This window comes from Zootoca vivipara, chromosome 13 (assembly GCF_963506605.1).
Source record: "Zootoca vivipara chromosome 13, rZooViv1.1, whole genome shotgun sequence".
NCBI lineage: Eukaryota > Metazoa > Chordata > Lepidosauria > Squamata > Lacertidae > Zootoca > Zootoca vivipara.
The window spans coordinates 25240246-25259152 of NC_083288.1; the positions used below are offsets into that span (position 1 = coordinate 25240246).

An 18907-nucleotide genomic window follows, 5' to 3' on the forward strand; every position below is an offset into this window, starting at 1 on the left:
AAATGGTAGTCTTGCTCACCCCCTACTTGAGATCCATTAACTGCAGCTACCAGGAGTTGAACTTGAACTCTCATATATAAAAGCATCCTCTTCACTGCTGGGCTTCCAACCCTGTATAAGTGTAGGCTGAGTAGAGGTTAGCAGACAAAAGCCAACAGAAATCCAAACGGATGGAATATACAATATTTTTCCTTTAGGGTTTCTTTGCAGAGTTTCTTTCCTCAGTTACTAAAGTATTTGCAAAGTGGGCCTAGTTTAAAAATGTACGCCCCAGAGGGTGTTTGCCATGAACCCCCCTCTTGCCCCCTCTCCCCTCATTTTGCACCAGGAAGACTCAAAATCACTTCTGGATTTCTTTAACGGATAGCCAGGGCAAAATGCAATCCAAACCAAAACCAAGGTGCTGATAGTTGGTGATTCAGTGGATTGGGGAGTTGATGTTTTGCCCATTCTGGATTGAGTTGCACTCTCACTTAAGGAGCAGGTTTGTAACTTGGGGGTGGGGGGTGTTCTGTTACATCCAGCCCCCTCCTTAGACGCTTGAATTGCATACATGGGACGAAGCGGCTTTTCATCAGCTAGGCGTACTAATTATGGCCCCTTCTAGGCAGAGATGGCCTTGGTGCAATTATCATTGCTCTTCTAACAGACAGGTTGGGCTATATGAGGTGCTGCAACTGGTTCAGAACATCGCTGGAGTTAAATAATTCTGAAATAATTCTGAAACTCCAGTACTGATTCTAAAAAATGTGCTGGTCCTGGTGCACTGCTGGACTCAATTTGAGGAACTGAGCTTAATTGCACTACCGGTAGTTGTTTATTTTATTTATTTCATAAAAAAAATGGTATGGCACTTGATTGTAAGAAAAAAACCTGTACAGTACTGTATTTTTGGACTGTACCACTTCAAATGGAAGGGAATTAACAAAAACCTATGTAGGAAGAAAATGAGGATCTCCAGGTCTTATCCTAGCCATTTCCTCAGTGTGTCAGTTTACTATATAAAGTGTGAGGTTGATGTAATTTTAAAAACACTGTCCCACAACTCTGCTCTAGAGTTGTACGGTCTTTGACCTAGGCCTGGTCTATATCATTCAAAACAGTTTGAAGTTCGTATCATGATATTGGTTTCATATTTTTTGACCTGGCAGTATATTGCAAATTGTGTGTGTATGTGCTATGCAAAAATCTAAATGTGGGAGAAACCATGAAGCCAGCCAAAATCTCTACATAGCTCCATGCTTATTTCAGACATTGTGATATATCAGTATATCACGGTGTTTAGCTGGTGATATATTACAAAGCTGAAAACCAGACATCGCCCAACCCTACTGTTCACTTCTACATACTGAAGTTCCATCCATGTTTCAGACATTGTGATATATTGGTTTATCACGATGTTTACCTGGTGATATATTGCAATTTGTATTGAAAACCAGATATCACCCAGCTGTGACTCTTAGCTATGTTTCTAAGACTAGGTGTGCACTTCCAGCTCACAGTTCCTTTCATTTCACGCTTTGATTTCTCTCTTCTCCTAGAATGTGTGAAGAGCCTTATAAATCAGACCAAAAGCCCATATAGCCCAGTATCCTGTTCTTGTCGTGGGCAGACAGGTGCCTATGGGAACCCTGCACACCAGACCTGAGCACAATGGCGCTCCCAGCTTGCGATTCCAAGCAACTGGCAGTACACAGCCATCATGGCTGGTAGCTTTACAAGCCGTGAATTTGTCTTCATTCCCTTTTGAAGCCACCCCAATTCCGTGTTTTGCATGCTTTTCCTTTGACACCAGCTCTTGCTTTTGTTTTACCTGTTTCAGTTTGATGACTTCTCCCGTGACCTCTGTGTCCAGTCGTTGCTGGAAATCATGGATATGTTCTGTGACCGGCTCAGGTAGGGAGTGAGGGATACTTTTCAGTACACATGTATGTAGTGCGACATAATCCAGGGTGGGCAGAAGCTAAACAGTAATCAGCTAATGGACCACCTGGCACCGCTTGGTTGTTGGGTTTGTTGAAAAAGAATTACTGAGTAGGTGGGCCTTCATCTGATCTGGCAAGGTTCTAAAATAAGAGCATGTACCGTACTTTTCTGTGTACAAGACTAAAAGGGTGGGCGTTTGATTGGTTGCTGCCGCAGCTGTTACCAGCTATTGTGCATGTTATTGGTTGCTGCGTCAATGGTTGGGGTTGATTGGTTGACGCTGCGGCAATTGGGCAGACGATTGGCAGCTTTTGCCGGTGAGGGGACAGATGAGAAGTGGACTTTGCGACGTGCTGGTGAGTGATTTTCAGCAATGCAACCCTAAAAAAATCTCAGCAACCCTGGGTAATCCCCCCAAAAGCTCAACAACTCTGTGCCATCTCCCCCCATTTTCTTAAATTTGAGTCCCCCCTTATACATGGGGGTGTCTTATACATGGAAAAGTACTGTACTCTGTTTTGCTGAACTGTGCCTTGACTGTTAGATCCTAAGTGTGCACTCCTGCATTGTAAATTGGATCATGGTAATTCTAGCTTTTAGGGGAAAAAAGCTCCTACAAGACTGAAATAGACCCACAACAGACATAAACAACAACTAACAGCCACCAACTACATCTCCTAATAATTAAAGCAGAACTAATTTACATTGGACATACAGTATACTTGCCTGTGTAAGAACATGAAAGTGTAATGAGAGGTTTCTTCACCCAACAAAATGCTTACCAGAAAAAGATTAGAGAAGGGGAAGACTACGCTGAAATGGCAAAACTGACCAGAAAGCTCAAGGACCAAGAAGACAAGAAATTCAAGAAAGAATGGGAAACGTTTATAATTTATTTAGGAGACCACTGTAAGCTGATGAAGACACTGGCAGAGTTTTAATCTCCCTTGTAATGTAACAAATACTATGGATGATATGGATAGGTTTGAAATATAGATTATGAAATACTATGCAGTTGAAAATGTTGACAATAAGACCCATGGAGGGGATGGGGAGAAGTCTTGAGATTCAGAGTAATATCTTTATATGGTTGTGTATTTGGTATGGTTATAAATTTATGCTCCATGGGGTCACGAAGAGTCGGACACGACTAAACAACAAAACAACAACAACAACAATTTTATCTCTGTAAAGTCAAAAATGATTTCAAAAAAAAGAAAAGAAAAAAGAACATGAAAGTGTATTGCTAGATTAGACCAAGTTCTGGCTAGTCCAGAGTGTCTTTAGAGTATGTTCTTGATATAGCATCTTGGAAACAATGGGGCTGTGTGCCATGCTAGTCCTACTCAGAGCAAATCTATTGAAAATAATGAACCAAAGTTCATCTTGTCCATTAACTTCAGCGGATCTATTCTGAGTATGACCAACGTTGGATACCACCCTATGATGGCATACTAGAGTGAAGGTGGTTTCTTAGGTAGGTTAGCCGCAAAAGTCCTTGTAGCTCAAAATCAGCTACTAGACTTGTGATGTAAAGCTATGGGGAGCCACAGGAAAGCTTTTTAGCCTATATAACATGCTGTATGACAGTATTAAATGTGACAATGTGCTACTTTTTAAATATAGATTCATCAAGAGCCTTATCCAGTGGCCGTAAGTAGCTAGGGACAGAGTTTGTACAGGACACGCATATGCATGCACACAAAATACAGTGTGTTGGAGTTTGGCGGAGGAAGAGCCCTTAGAATGAAAAGACCTAAATTGGCAGCAATATGTGCTTAAACCCCTGAGTTGCATGCAGTGACTGATATTGCAAATGTTATATTCGCCACCGTGAGTACAAGAAATGCGCTTTTTAAAATGTGCAGACTGATGTATCAGTAAAAGAACACAAGAATTGTCAGGAAACCCAGTTCTGCCCTCTGTACAGGAGAACCACAGTTTTTCATGGAACTCTTATATCTTTGGTTTTACCAAAGAATAAAACGCCTGTCTTTCTAAAATCTTGACAAAGCCTGTGATATTTTTTTCTATAAGAGCCCTTAGTTTATTTAGAGCTAACAGGTGAGTACAATGGAGCAGACTGAAATAGGAGGAAGCAGGAACTCTCCCTTCCTACAAGAAAACAGAAACAATGAATATTAACCTGTCACCAGAATGGTGATAAACAGCTGTTCTCAGCCGTATACAAAGCCGACGACTTAATCCTCTCCCTGGTTAATTCAATCTTCTGTTTTTCAATTTGATCAAAACCCTTCAGGTCTGGGATTATTTGTTCCTATTGCAGTAGTGCTTGTCCCGTTGAGAGGGTTTCTTCCTCAATCCTCGTTTGCTTTCTGAGCCAGGCCACTTTAATCATAGGCTTGGATAATTTTCCTTTCCCCTTTTTTAATTTGTTTAAACAAAGGCAAGTACTGTGGCGATTGTGAATGTGACAGTGTACCCAGCAGTGCCACAGGGTGCAAGCTCCAGATGCTTGATTTCTTCCAGTCATCAATTCTGGCGTCCCAGGATGATAGGAGAAATCCCCCATTATCCTCTCCCTTCCTGGGGTTGCTGTGAAGCCCCAGTAAAACAGTATTGGGCAGAGATGCTTGCAAGCTTAAGGAGGTTGGGCAACAGAGTTTTGTGACTTGAGCCATTCTTTGAGCCCCTACATTCTCCAAGTATTGCTGTGGGATTGCAGTAAGGATACGCCACATTATCGTGAATATTCAACTAGCTTTACGTACATATTATCTCAGTGATTCTTAAAATAGTCCTGTAAGGTAGGTGAGTGTCATTACACTTATATTGCAGACTAGCTGGCCCTGCCACGCGTTGCTGTGGCTGATCCCTGTGACTGCCACCACCCTGTGTCGATCCATGACGTATCCCACCCCCGGCTTTCCCCTGTGATTCCCCCCAACCTGTCTCGTCCCCTCTTCCTCCCCACCCCCCACACAGACGAGTCAGTACCTTCATTCGGCCTAGTCTGTAAAGGCTTCGGCCTAGTATGTAAACCATTCGGTCTAGTCTGTAAAGGCTTCGGCCTAGTATGTAAACCATTCGGTCTAGTCTGTAAAGGATTCGGCCTAGTATGTAAACGGCAGCCAAGGTGCTGTTGAGAGGGAAGGTTCTATCGGTGCAGTACCAGTGTAGCCGCCGCTAGAGGCCACTGGTTTGCAACCTGGTTCTTTTCCCAGCATGCACTTTTGGCTGAGTGGTGCGTTCTGGAACGGGGTTTTTTGGGTTTCACCTGGCGGAGGTGTGACATCTGTCTTTGAAAACTTTATAAGAGCCTTCGGACATTTGCTTTGGACGTTGTGTTCAAATTTGAACGGAATCGGTGAAGCGGTTTCGGATAAAAGTGGACACAAACCCCCACATGCCCTTTTTACATTTTTATATATATATAGATGGAGGGTTGAAGCTGAGATAATTGCTTACCTGAGCACCCTGGCAAGTTCCTGTTGAAGATATTATTTGAACCAGGAACTTCCTGGTTTGCAGTTTAGTCTCTTAATAGGCTGCACAGAGTCCCTGAAAATGTACTTGGTCTTCTTTTCACTGAACCACACAGCTTTGCAGCTTTTCTTCACTACTTCCTGTGGATGAAGTGAAAGCATGCACCTTATGTCATAAATGCATCTGCCTCCCCCCAATCCCTTGTCTGTTGCATTCAGCATCTTCCCATAGTAAGTATGCCTAGACTTGCCAGACCATTGGGACTCTCAGGAATGAGGCTACCGTATCTCTTCAGAAAGAGCAGTTAGAGTGCTCAGGCATCACTGTGGAAAAACCAGTTACTGTACTGTGAAACTCACATGAGGCAGCTGAAGAAGAGAAAAATTTCAAACAACAATTTCCAACCCCTTTCAGTGTTTCTCCCTTCTTGCTGTACTCAAACAACAGCAGAAATTTGAGTAAAGCAGGGATGGAGAAACACTGAGGGACTGTTCTTTTTTTAAAAAAACTAGTTTTTAACGAGGAGAAATAGCAGAGCTGGGGGTAAACAAAAGGAGAGAGGGGATAAGGCAAGGAAACGGGGTTTATCTCTGTGCAAGAGAGAGTTCAGAAAAGTAAGGAGGATGTAGGAAAAAGGGGAATGAAGGTGAAAATGAGAGGGCAAAGGGGGACTGCACAAAAGGAGGGAGTGTGAGGCATGGGAATGGAGTTGAAGATGAAGGTGGGGGCATGAAAAGGTGTTTAGGTGGCCATTCACTGTGTTTCTACTAGTTCAGGCCTCCTGCCCTGCTTGTCTCATTTGGCACAATAAAGCAGAACACAAATAGGAAAAGGCTTTCCCTGATTATGTTCACATTCAAGTTGTCTGTCCTGCCTCCTCCTCCCCCTGAGAAGTTACAGGATGGTCCCCGACACACTTTTCTTTTGGTGGTTCTTTCGTTGTCTCCCAAGTTCTCACGCGCATCTGAGTGGAGTTTGGAGTGCGGGGGGGGGGGGTAATGAGACCTGGAAAATGATGCAGGAGTCCCAAAGTGAAGTTCTTTGGGCCACCAAAGTCATGTGACTGAATTTGCCCTCTCTTTTTTGCTTTTTGTTGTAGCTGCCATGGCAAGGCAGAAGAATGCATTGGCCTCTGCCGTGCCTTGATGAGTGTCCTCAATTGGATGCTGCGCTGTGCTGCCTTCTACACAGAGAAAATGAAGGAGCCTCTGGAGCAGGGGTCTGCTGAGAACCAGCTCACGATGTGCCTAGAGCGGCTGGCAAAGATCCTGGGCAGCACCAAGAACCGGGCCCTGATTCATATAGCCAAGTTGGAAGAGACACGTACGTGGCTGGTGGTCTCGTGGGAGAGATACAAAATATTTACATTGAGAACTGTAGGGCTTGATTTGAATCCAAGATTCTAGTGCCAGCTACAGAACTCTCCTGTAGTTTTGATATGGATTCCCCCCCCAAAAAAGCCCCCCACAAGGGCCCTTTACAAGATCTGAAGTAGCACCACCCCAGTCTTCTTTATTCACGGGCCTTGTTTCTTCTTTATTGCCTACAGGGAGATTGCATTGCTGCTTCCCTATTGGGCAAGCCTGCTGTTTCACAGCTTTCCCTCAAAAAATTTAATATTTGGAAGTACTCTGATGCCTGTTTTTAAACTTCAGGGTCTCCATTGCCTTTTTAAAAAGTTCAACATGGAAGCAGCATCTTCAGCATTCAAGGTGTGATCCCAAACTTTAATAAACTTGCCTGGTCACGATAAAAGCCTCAGTTTGGGGAAATGGTTTCGCAAAGAGGTAGACTACACGCTTAGAAGGTCCTGGGGTCAACCCCTAGCAATCTCCCAAGGCAGCAGGATTGGGGGAAATCTCTTACCAAGGGCTAAGAGCTGATTGGAACTTAAAATTACTGCTTTTCCTCTCTAGCTTCCTGGAGCGCAATCGAACAATCTCTTTCCAAGCTGGGAGACAATTTAGGACACATCAGCAACAGCCAGTTACAAAGCCAGGCAGAGGAGTGCATTGGCCTTGTCAAGAGGTGGGCAGATGGCAGCTGCACAGTGTGGAGCGAGCGATTTCCTCTCCGTACACAAACGGAACCGAACTTCTAATACCTCCTCTTCCTCCCTGTCCCAATTTTCCGCACAGTATCCCCACTATGCTCTCTGTGCATGCGGAACAGCTGAACAAAACTGGCTTCCCCACGATCCATGCCGTGGTGCTGCTAGAGGGGACAATGAACCTGACTGGAGAGCCGCAGCCACTGGTGGAACAACTCATGATGGTCAAAAGGATGCAGGTATGGCTGGACTGGACCATAGGAAGGATGCTTGTCTCATTGTGCTGACTCCCACTGGACTGGACTGGGCAGTCTCATCACATGGTAGAAATGCTCCGTTTCAGACTGCAGCTGGCGGGTTGCATATTTGAATTTTCTTCCGTGAATAAAGAAGAACGTCCAGCACTTCGGTAGCTAGCATGTTGCAGGGAGACTGGGCTAGATCCCTCCCCCCTGGCACAGAGTTTTCTATATGAATAACATGCTTGTACAGCAGTGAATTCAGTCTTGTGGTCCCTCCTATGCATTCCGAAACGGTGCTGTCCAGGATCAGTTTTACCATGAGGCAAACTGTTTATCTAGTCTGGGCATCTGTTGTACCTCTCTTTTGAAATACAAATTAAAACAATGGAAAAAATTAAAGAGAGTTAGATGACAGTATACTGGCTGTATAGTGCTGGCTTTGCCCTATAAGTTTGGGGATGGAAAGAGGGAAAAAGCAGATAAAGCTTTTAAAGCAAACTTTCTGTGCTTTTGGCTGGAAACTTGGGAGAGCTGTGGGAGCTTCTAGTCTCAGGAGAGAATGCCTCAGCATAATTTCTCCCGCCGTTATTCACTTAGCAGGCTGATGACCAAGGCCCAAGTTTTCTTGTGGTGCTTCTCTCTTTCTCTCTCAAGTGTAGCAGGGGATGGTGGCTTCATAACTGGACGTAAGAGTGCTTAGTAGTTGAAATGTGTAGGAGGAGGAAGATGCAGGAAGTTACCCACAGAGGTGGTGTATGGGGGAGCTTGCAGTAAAGGAGGGAGGAATGGACATGAGGGTAAAGGTGAAAACAGGTGCGTGGTGGGGCTGCAGAATACAAAAGAGAAGTGGCTTCAGAAATGCCTTGGGAAGGTGGAAAACAAGCTTAGCAATTGTATGGGGTGGGAAGGGGAAGGAAGCTCTAGGGGGTTAATGTGGGAGGAATGGCAGGGGGTTGGTGAGCAGGGGTGCAGCTCCTAGTAAATGTGGTTGTGTTTGGTTGTGTTGCTGCAAGGAAGAGAGCAAAACATGGAGTGGGTGTCCATGATAGGAAAGGATCTATTTACTGGCCTTTTGCCCCTGGTATTGAAAATGGAGTCCTACCTCGCTGTGCATGGGCATGAATGAATCTGTGTAGAAGTGGGTGCAAAGAACAGGGAAGAAGCTATTTGAGTCGAGAGAGTTTGGAGGAGCTGAGACGGAGGCATTATTTTTGTAAAGAGCTGTCGGACAGGGGTTGGGAAAAACGAGGACTAGACTCTGGGAGAAGGAGGCTCTGTTATTTAGTAGCATATGTTATACTTGCAAGGGAGGTGGGGGGGCCGTATCTGCTTTCTAATAAGAGAAGTACACAGGAGCCATGCCATCTGTCCTCTAAGTCCTTCTCATTCATTTGTGGGTGGGGGAGGAGGAAGGGGGGGCGCTGCACTCGCTTAGTGGAAAGAGGCACTGTCGATGCTTATAGGCACTTATTCTTGTTGGCTAGGATAAATTATTTCAGGTTATCAAGCCCAGCTGCAGTTTGTGGGCTCTTGGCTGAAGGATCATGATGCACACACACTTGGGGTGATGGTGGAATGGGACTGCTGGATAGTCCAACAAGTGTGCTAGAAATCTTGCATCCAGCCTTTTTTTTGTTGTTGTCAATACTGCGCCACTCTGAATCCAAACTGTGTTCCCTGAGGAAGATCCTGAGGCCTTCTCTCCCTGTGTCTCTTCTCCCTGCTAGCGCATTCCGTCCCCGCTTTTCATTCTGGAAATCTGGAAAGCCTGCTTTGTGGGGCTGATAGAGTCTCCTGAAGGGACAGAGGAGCTCAAATGGACAGCCTTCACGTTCCTCAAGGTAAGGTACCCTTAGACCCAAATGAGCTGGGGCTCACCCTTTCCTAAAGTTCTTTTGTTGCCATCCGAGTTTCCCAGCTTACCGAGCAACAGAGGCCAAAAGGATTATGGGAAGTTGGTTAAATTTGTGGTCGTTTTAGGGCATCATGTACAAGAGAGAGGGCAGTAACTCAGTGGTAGAGCGCATGCATTGCATGCCCAAAGTTCAATCTTTGGTAATCCTGGAGACAGTTGGTCACTCCCAGTTGGTGCAGACAGTACTAAACTAGAGGGACCCGTAGTCTTGACTTGATAGAAAGCAGTTCCCTGCATTCCTGATACGTTGCCTTAGCCCATGTCTCTTCTTGAGCTGTGTGGCTGACCTAGGTGAAGGGAACGGGTTTCTCATTATCCCTCGCCTACCCCGCTTCTTGGTAATTAAACAGTTTTCTCCCTCTTGCATCAGGCTTCTTTCTGCTTCTATTTTCTGACATTGCATAGGCTTGATAGATTCTCCCAAATATCTGGTTCTCCAGCCTGGTTGCACACACACACACCCAATTAGCCCTGGGGTCTACCTGCAGCCCCCTGTCCCTGGCTTCATTTTTGATAGGGACACCTTTGGAAACATGCCTGTGGAACATTCAGACACTGATTCCAAACTTTTAGGAGAACCTGTGAGTTATATGTTCAAGGCTGTGGTTGTTTTCTGCAACTGAAATATTATTTAAGGTCTAGAAATATTATTTAAGCAAAACGGGGAAGGAGAGTGTCTCAATAACCTGGCCACTCCAGTGCTCCTTTCTAGGTTCTCAACCAGGGAATCTAAACCTGTGGCCTTCAGGTGTCATTGGACTCAGACTCCCATCAGCCTGAGTCAGTTTGGCCAGGGGTCAGGAATTGGGGACTGTAATTGAATGACATCTGGAAAGCTACAGATTCTCAATCTGTGCTTAAAACCTTTATTGAACTCTGGCTGGGACCCAGCCTAATGCGTACCTGGGGCTGTGTATGCTTGGGCCTTGGAGTTCTCTTCAGGAATAGAAGGCATGGATAGGTGTGTCCAACAACGACCCCTGCGATTGGCAGGCAGCACGAGACCTCTGGATTGGCCAGTCTTGTGAACACTTTGGAGCCCAGCCTTTTGCTTTTGACTGGTCAACAGAACAGTAACTTCTGCCAACTCTACTCCAGTTCTCACCTCTGGCTTCAGGAACCCCGGGTTGGAAAACACACTGCTGATCAGGATCAAGTATGGCTGCCCCTGTATCAGTCCTGGCACAACTCAGCTGCAACATTAGGGATTAGGAACGAAAAGGAAGAAATACCAAAGTCCTCTAGGGTCTTGGTCAAAGACTTTTCCTCTCACACTGTAACCTCTGCCGTGCTAATTCTTGCCCTTTGTAATCATAGTTTCCCCCATCTGCATCAATGGAGGTTCTCAGATCTACTGGCAGCCCGGGGTGTTGGATGCCATTCACTATTATAGTGAGTGGAAACACTAATCTCTTCTTATGCTCTTTCTGGGCTGTCATCCTTGGTAGAGCCTGGAGGAGTATCTGTATTTAGCTATATACTTCTTTAAATTTTTTATTTTTTTGCAATGTAAACATAAGCCAGATGGCTCTGTCTTCCTTCTCCCTGGTTTTCTTGGTAAACACACTCTGACGCTGCTAGATTCCCCCAAAGAGATCCAGCAAATTGCAACTTAGCATTCCCTGCCTGCTCAGTAAATCTCCATTGCAACTCAAGTACATCATGTAACTTATCAGCCATGCGAAGAGGAATAAATTAAGAAGTATGAAAGAGACAAACACACACACACACACTCCTGAACAAACTGGAAAGCAAAAGAAATAACAAACAGTTAATCTCTGGGGCTTGTTGCCATATGATAGCATGAAGATCAGATTAGGCATGCCTAATTCTACATTTAGGAGTTTGTTGGTTTTTTGAATATTTATTTCCAGTTTCGTGTGCAAAATGCTTTCTTATCTTCAAAAGCAAGGGAGAAATCGGTTTCATAGCCAAGTTGAGATATGAAACCTTCCAATCCAATATTTAGTGCCCTTGACCACATTAGCGCACACCCCCCCCCCAGATTTGTCACTGGAAGTAATTAAGCCGGTTTGCGACTTGGACTTGGTTGATAAGGACACCAGAAGCAACAACCAGACTGACTTCGAACCTTTTCTGAGCATTAGTTAGGCTAGTTTCATGTCATGGAATGTTCGTAGATGGAACATGAAATGTTCCAACATCGGAGTGTGAAGATAATAGTAATAGGAAGTTGAAAAACAGCTTGGCATTTATGAGGAAAGCGAAGGCCAGTTTGCGCAGGGTCTGTGTGCAGTTAGGGCTCACGGGAGAATAGAGATAGGAAGGGGTTTTGGGAAAGAGGACTACAAGCAGCTGTGGAAAACTTTGGATGCTCGTGATATGGCTGAACCATCCTTGTCCATGCTTGCTGGGGGTGATGGGAGTTGTAGTTCAGCAACATCTGGAGGGCCAGAGGATTGTTAAAGGGCAATGGGACTGAGTGGAACAGAAGTCAAGAACAACTGTCTTACAGGGTCTAGGGAGAGGAGGAGGGGCTGTGAAAAGGGGGAAGGAGTGAAAAGGCAAAGGAGTTTTGAGCAGTCCAGGACATGTGAGTCAGGGAGCAAAATTCACAAGGAGATGAAGGGGGGGGGGTAGCTTTGAGATCCCTTATTAAATTCTTACTTTGCTCTTTTTCAGATTCCACAAGTACTCGTAAAATTGAAAAAATATCCTCAAGGAGAAAAGGTAAATATTGCTTTTTGAAAAGCAAATCATCATCATCATCACCATCACAACAGCTACGTCAGTGTTCTATTTACAGTGGTACCTCGGGTTACAAACACTTTGGGTTACAAACTCCGCTAACCTGGAAGTAGTTGATCCGGGTTGCAAACTTTGCCCCAGGATGAGGACAGAAATCGTGCGGCGGTGGCACGGCGGCAGCAGGAGGCCCCATTAGCGAAAGTGCACCTCAGGTTAACAACAGTTTCGGGTTAAGAACGGACCTCCGGAATGAATTAAGTTCGTAACACGAGGTACCGCTGTATTTGTTTAGAACTGCTAAAAAGTATTTGGGAAGAAAAATGGAAGCAAGTCATCATGATTTTAGTTTTGCAATTAAGAGTGCTTAGGTTAAAGATGGGATTTTCAGTGAGAACAAGGCCCATCAGTGACTCTAACCATGATGGGTAAGGGTGAAGAGCCAGAATTTCTATGATTATCATGCTTTAGGTCAAAGAAGAAAGGCATTTCAATCATACCCTCTTTGTGAGCTTCACAGAGGCATTTGACTGCTGTCTGCTGTCTTAGACAGAATGCTGGGCTAAATGGAGCTTTTGCTTAAAAAGTAGTTCTTCTGCCGCTGAGTGAGTTTATGGCTAAAGTGGGATTCGAACCTGTCTTCCCAGTCATAGAGGTCATCTAATGTGGTCTTTAAGAGAAGCATATGGAAAGAAATTAGCCTCAAAGCTTAACTTTTGAGACTGCCTCCTTTTAAAAATACAAATAAAAAAACCACCTGCTATTCAGATTTCCCCTTTCAAACCTCAGCATAAGTTTTCTTTTTCTTTCTAAATTCCATACCGCATAAAATCTGGGGGAGACAAAAAGTCAGTTCCACACACATTTATCATATTCTCCCTTACTCAATAAAACCCCCAACTGCAATGTACCACTTGCAAAGAGCGGCTCAAAAGAAGTAATTCTTCACTAGTGTCTCTGCAGAGCTTCAGTTTACATAATCAAGTGGTTCAAGCTTCTACACCACAGAAGGGCGTGGAGAGAAACAAAACAACCAACCCTTTAAGTTTGCTGGATTTTTTCCCCAGCTCGCTCAATGGCAAATTTTGTAGCATGAAACTTGCCAAAAAGAAATTACCAGGAGCTAATATTCTCAGTGTGGGCTTATTGGGATGCGCTGCCTTGGCCTGTTTGTATAGGGGGATTATGGGTGGGGATTCCAGTATAGCACTGACAGACCCTTTAGATGTAAGGAAGAAAATAATTGTGCAATTGCAGGACTTCACCGAAGATGTGAATTGTGCCTTTGAGTTCCTCCTGAAGCTGACGCCCCTTCTGGACAAGGCCGACCAACGCTGCAAGTAGGTTCCCCTTCTTCGTGGCCCTTCAAGAGCCCAAGGGCTTTTCCTGCTTGGCCTGGGAGTTCTTCTCTCAATTTCACTCCCATGTTTATCATGGTCTCTGCTCCCATCAGATGCCACTCTCTTAGCTGCCAGCCACCAACCTTTGTCCCCCAAAGCTCCACTACTTCAATCTCAGGGTCTAACTCTTAGGGAGCTTGGCAACCCTAGTGTTACTGTCAGGATGAAGGCTGCTTTTTAAATTTGTTGTTGTTGTTGTTGTTTCATATATTTAATTGAACACACAAAAAAATACAGCAAGTGACTAGAGACAGGACATAAACACATCATTACTGTATTTTCCCCCATTGAACCAAGTTGAATAATGAGCGTTGAAGACTAGGTTGGAGGGATATTTTGGCCAAAACCAGTTTGCTATTTGGAGTAGGGGCAAGCAAGGTGGGAGAACAGTCAAGGTTGAGATGGGAACAACCTGATAGACAAGGCAGAGTTGAGCAGGCTTAGATAGTGGGAGAAATTGCTGAGGTGGTTATCATGCAGAGGAAGTTAAATGGACCAACTCGTGCGGGAGGTGTGTTTGTTACTCAAACTAGAACCTGGTATAAGCTCTCTGAAGTGGTCACCAGTCACAGAAACTGGTTTTGTTAGTAGAAGGAGCCTGTGGGAGGACTGGGCCTCTTCTTCACTGCTCAAACCTGCTCCCTGTTTTCTTAACACAATAACATTGGTTGACTGAGTTTACTTACATGCTGCTTTCCCACAATGAGCTGTGTCCAAAGCGGCTAACACCAAGCATTCAAAACATCAAAAGAGAGCATTGGAAATACGGATATACAGAATACAGAATGATAGCACTGACAACAGAAAAGTAGAAGCTAGCACAGTTTAATCTGAAACGGGAATTTTTCAAGGAAAATTCCCTGTTTCCCCCCTGCTGGGTAGGATATAACAGGAGATTAGAACGGGGGGGGGGGGGGGAGATGGCCAAGGAAAGCGGACAGCCTTGTAAACAGAATTTGATGTGCATAGGTTTGCTGCTGATGTTGCAATTAGAACTGTTTGTTCTGCATGATAGATTAAGACCCAAACTCCCCAATGTGTGAAGCAGTCAGTGTCGCTCTTGCATAAAGTAGTATTTTGAATCAGTTTGGTTCAATTTTCTTGTGCCCAGCTCTTGAACGCTTTGTTCTGTTATGCATAAGCACAAACCTGAGGTGGTTCTTTCTTACTCTTAATCCTTCAGCCAGGGCTGGATGTGCTCTGTGCTAGATACATGATAAATTGCCTGCCAAGGAGCTGTAGGTTAGAATGGGCAACTCCTGGGTTCTGTACATTCTGTACTCCCGTGATCTCAACTTGGAAGTGCAGAATTGCAGAATTGTGCACCTTGAGAATCCAGATGTTTGTTTTAGGTGTCTGGTGGGTTTTGGGGTGGTTTTTTTTAAGGTGTCATGCCTTTAAAGTAGCCTTGAAAATGAGTGGATAGAAGCTCAGAAACATTCAGTAGTTAAAAAAAATTCCTTCAGTAGCACCTTAAAGACCAACTAAGTTTTTATTTTGGTATGAGCTTTCGTGTGCATGCACGCTTCTTCAGAAGAAGTGTGAAGAAGAAGTGTGAAGATGAAGCATGCACACTTCATCTGAAGAAGTGTGCATGCACACGAAAGCTCATACCAAAATAAAAACTTAGTTGGTCTTTAAGGTGCTACTGAAGGAATTTTTTTTATTTTACTTTGATCCAGACCAACACGGCTACCTACCTGTAACCATTCAGTAGTTAGCAACCTATCTATCATGGCTGGCAGAAAAACTCCATAGATTATGCAAAGGAAGTGAGTGTACACATGCAAATGTGCTTTGTTTACAGAATTGAGCCAACCAATTTGGTTGGTCTTGTAAGTAGCTGTGTAGTAATGGGAAGAGCATTGAGCTTGGATGGAGGAGACCAGGGTTCATTTCCCTGCTCCTCAACTAGGAAGCTGGCTGGGCAGCATTCAGCAAGCTTCTGTCTCTACCCGGAAGGCATTTGTGTGGCTAAAATGACATATTCTCCATGAAAGCAAAACTTAGGAGTAGCACAGATACAAATGCAAAACATACCGCAGTGGGCCACTGAGGCCTCCAGAGACAAAGGTGGATCTGTGGCCATTCTCAAAATGCTAACCAGTCCTTGAGTGGGGAGCACAACCCCCTTCAGGACAGGTTGAGAAATTTCCTTACTGGGCCCAAAGCGAAATTTAGAGCATGCAGGTGTCAATCACTGAAACCACACAGATCCTTTTTGAACTTTCGAGCCTTTCAGCAGCGGTTGCTTCCACTCAAGGTTTGTCCTTTTCTTAACACTGCGAAGACTAGAAGGTTGAACCCTGGTATCCTCCTTTGTATTCCTCCTTTTCCCGATCGTTACTTTATTTGCAATGTCAAAAATGGCGCTCAATAAAAAACTCTACAACTTTTACGGCAGCTGAAACACAAGGACTTTATACCCGATCAAAGAGAGGCATTTTAACGGGATTCTTTCTGTGCCTCCCAGTTATATTCTTTTACCTTTAGTTGTATTCCCACCATCTCTTCCTTAATTCACCTTGTGCCATCTAGTGTCCTTCCCCAAAAGGTCCAGCGAGAGAACAGTCTGTCTCCATTATGGACCATGTTTGTTCAGACATTTTTACACATGTTTTTTTCCCCTCTCTCTTTTGGTTGTTGTTCTTCCAGCTGTGACTGCACGAGCCTTCTTTTTCAAGAATGTGGCAAGCAGGGTCTGCTCTCCGAAGCCAACATGAACAACCTTATAGCCAAACGGTAGGCATATCTACCTTTGCACAAAAGGGACGATAGGCTAAGTGCAGGGGCAAAGATGCATATAGCGGTTGCTTCAGCATTTCTTGAGCTTCTGCCCCTTAACTTGTGGGGAAGAGGAAAGGAAGTTCTCAGCTGCCTGACAACCGTCTTGGAGACATTCCCCCAGCAGCCGCGCATTATTCTCAGCTTCTCTAAAACCATGGGCGAATGCATGCGATCAACTTGTCAAGTGGTAAATGCAAGGAAGCTTGCCCATTTCTTAAATAATGTAAAGCTTAAAAGTGCAAGTGTACACAAGTGACTGTGGCAGGCTTTGTTTTAATCTGTGGCTTCAGCCTCATTTACTGACTTGCTTTGCTGCAGTGGAGGGAAGACATCGCCCTCTGTGCCTTGCGGCAGTGTTTTGTCACTAGTTCTTTCTTTAGGGAAGTGGATGGTTAATATATTCCACACAATCTTAAGGGTTTATTCCTACTGATAATGGTATCGTTGTTTCAAATAGGCCAGTGAAACTTCTCACCCTCTCTTTCAAATTTTATTTCTCTGAAGGGGGAAAATTACTGCTTTTTTTATATATATATAAAAAGATTGCATTTGTTTTAAGCTGGCAAAATCATTAAATGCATTGCTTTTTAGGTCTGCGAAGCATCTGCTGTGCTTAATTTCACACCTTTTAAACTGGTTGGTGGGGGAATTGTGTTCTCTCTCCCCCTCCCACCTCTCATCACACAGCGCAAACTGATGCCTTAGCAGATAAACCCTCACATACACTGTAGTAAGCTGACCAGTGTTGATTTAGTCTTGTTTTATTAGTATGGATTGGGCAAGGATGTACGTAGACTTTTCCTTCCATTTTCTTTCAGTTTCTGCTCAGGGTATCCAGCCACAAACAGCTTGTGAGTAGGAGTTCTGTTTGCATATTAAAAGGTTGCTCCTCGACAAAATACCACTAAAACTTAAGTTAATAATTTTTTTAATTAAAAAAAACACCTGTCAGAGGCTGCAGATATTTCAGCATGTTTAAATGATAAACAGCACTTGGAATAGATATCTGAACTCATTTTAAAAAAACAAAAAACCTATGGTAAAAAAGCAGGGGGACAAAAATCTAGCTTTGAAAAGACAGCAGTATCTGTGAAATGCTATAACTCAGGGGCTGTGTTCCCTACTCCAGGTCATAGTTGCCCGTCACAGATTACTAATACAGATGACCAGTTTATTAAGTTGGGACTGCAGGGCTTCGTCATTTGTCCTTCTAAAAGCCCTGCAACCTTTTGCTCCTCCTTTCCTTGAAATCCTTCTATTCTAACTTGTCATTGCAAGAATTCTGTAGCTAAGAAATAATAGTTTCCGAGTTTGCTTCCCCACCCAACCCCTGCACCCACCCTCTCAGTTGCATTTTCTTCTGTGCCATGTCTTTTTTAGATTGTAAGCCTGGAGACAGGGACTGTCCTGTCGCTGACATATTTACCGAAGAGTAGAACAAAAATGTTTCAAATAAATAAGCCGTAATGTTGGGGAGCCTAGCCACATGATAAGGTCTTCAAACTTTAGCACACATTAGAATGAGCGGCAAGCGGATGGGCGAATCCCACCACCTTTTCCTTAATACTGACTGGGGATGGGATACCTACGGTTCTCCAGATGTTGGACAACAATTAACATCACCCCCTGACCATTTGCCACGCTGGCTGAATCTGATAGGGGTTGGAGTCCAAAAGCTTCCAAAGGATTAAAGAGTATAGACCATGCAAAACCATGGTAGAAAACTTTACCACTCAGTCAGTTTGTCATCTGCATTCAGCCCACGGGGACTTGGAAGTCTTGTTTCTGAGAACCCACAGGTTAAATATGCGAGTTAACCTGAGTCAAACTCTCATAAATTAAAAGTTCATTGCCCTGAATTTTCATCAGAAGTTTATAGATATGTGAATTTTGTACTGTTGGGGTGGCCCTTAGAGCAGAGCATTCCACTTTCATTGAAGAGCTCTTTACCCTCTTATTTCAACTCTGGGTATTTTTCTTCTGACCTCACCCAGGACCGCTGATCGGGAACACGCGCCACGTTTAAAGTCTCCTGAGAATGCTAACATTCAACCCAACCCAGGCCTCATCCTGCGAGCAGAGCCCACCGTCACCAACATCCTGAAAGTAGGCACTAACCTTGTGATGGCATCTTGAACACAGAAACTGGATTACCTTTATTATTTTTAGTATTACTGCTGTAGTAGTCTTTGGTGCTACTGAGGCCTAGACACACGAGGGAATAACTTCCACTGAACCCGGTGGGCTTTAGCCTCTGTGTAGACATGCATAGTATTGTAATTGTGTTTTAAAATGATTATGTTTGGCTATCTTCCCTTGAAGTTGCTCAGAGCAATGTTTCATCTCAGAGCTGTTATGAGATTAAGGCTACAAACTGGAACAACCCCACTTACCTGGAAGTGAAGCCCACTGAGTTCGGTGCTATTTGCATCCA

The 18907-nt window shown here is 44.2% G+C and overlaps 1 protein-coding gene across 10 annotated transcripts in view; it reads left to right on the forward strand.

Annotated features, from left to right (window-relative positions):
- Window positions 1-18907, forward strand: part of MED24 (mediator complex subunit 24) — a 54228-nt gene that overhangs the window by 12460 nt on the left and 22861 nt on the right. For 5 of the 10 annotated variants that reach the window (XM_035135212.2, XM_035135213.2, XM_035135207.2 and 2 more), the window contains 10 exons: window positions 1823-1896; window positions 6473-6696; window positions 7290-7401; window positions 7512-7662; window positions 9393-9506; window positions 12224-12271; window positions 13544-13626; window positions 16342-16428; window positions 17292-17324; window positions 18468-18579. In XM_035135212.2, coding sequence (XP_034991103.1) covers window positions 1823-1896; window positions 6473-6696; window positions 7290-7401; window positions 7512-7662; window positions 9393-9506; window positions 12224-12271; window positions 13544-13626; window positions 16342-16428; window positions 17292-17324; window positions 18468-18579 — 1038 coding nt within the window. The remainder of the gene's footprint in view (window positions 1-1822; window positions 1897-6472; window positions 6697-7289; window positions 7402-7511; window positions 7663-9392; window positions 9507-12223; window positions 12272-13543; window positions 13627-16341; window positions 16429-17291; window positions 17325-18467; window positions 18580-18907) is intronic. The other 5 variants (XM_035135214.2, XM_035135215.2, XM_035135218.2 and 2 more) reach the window with 1 other exon arrangement.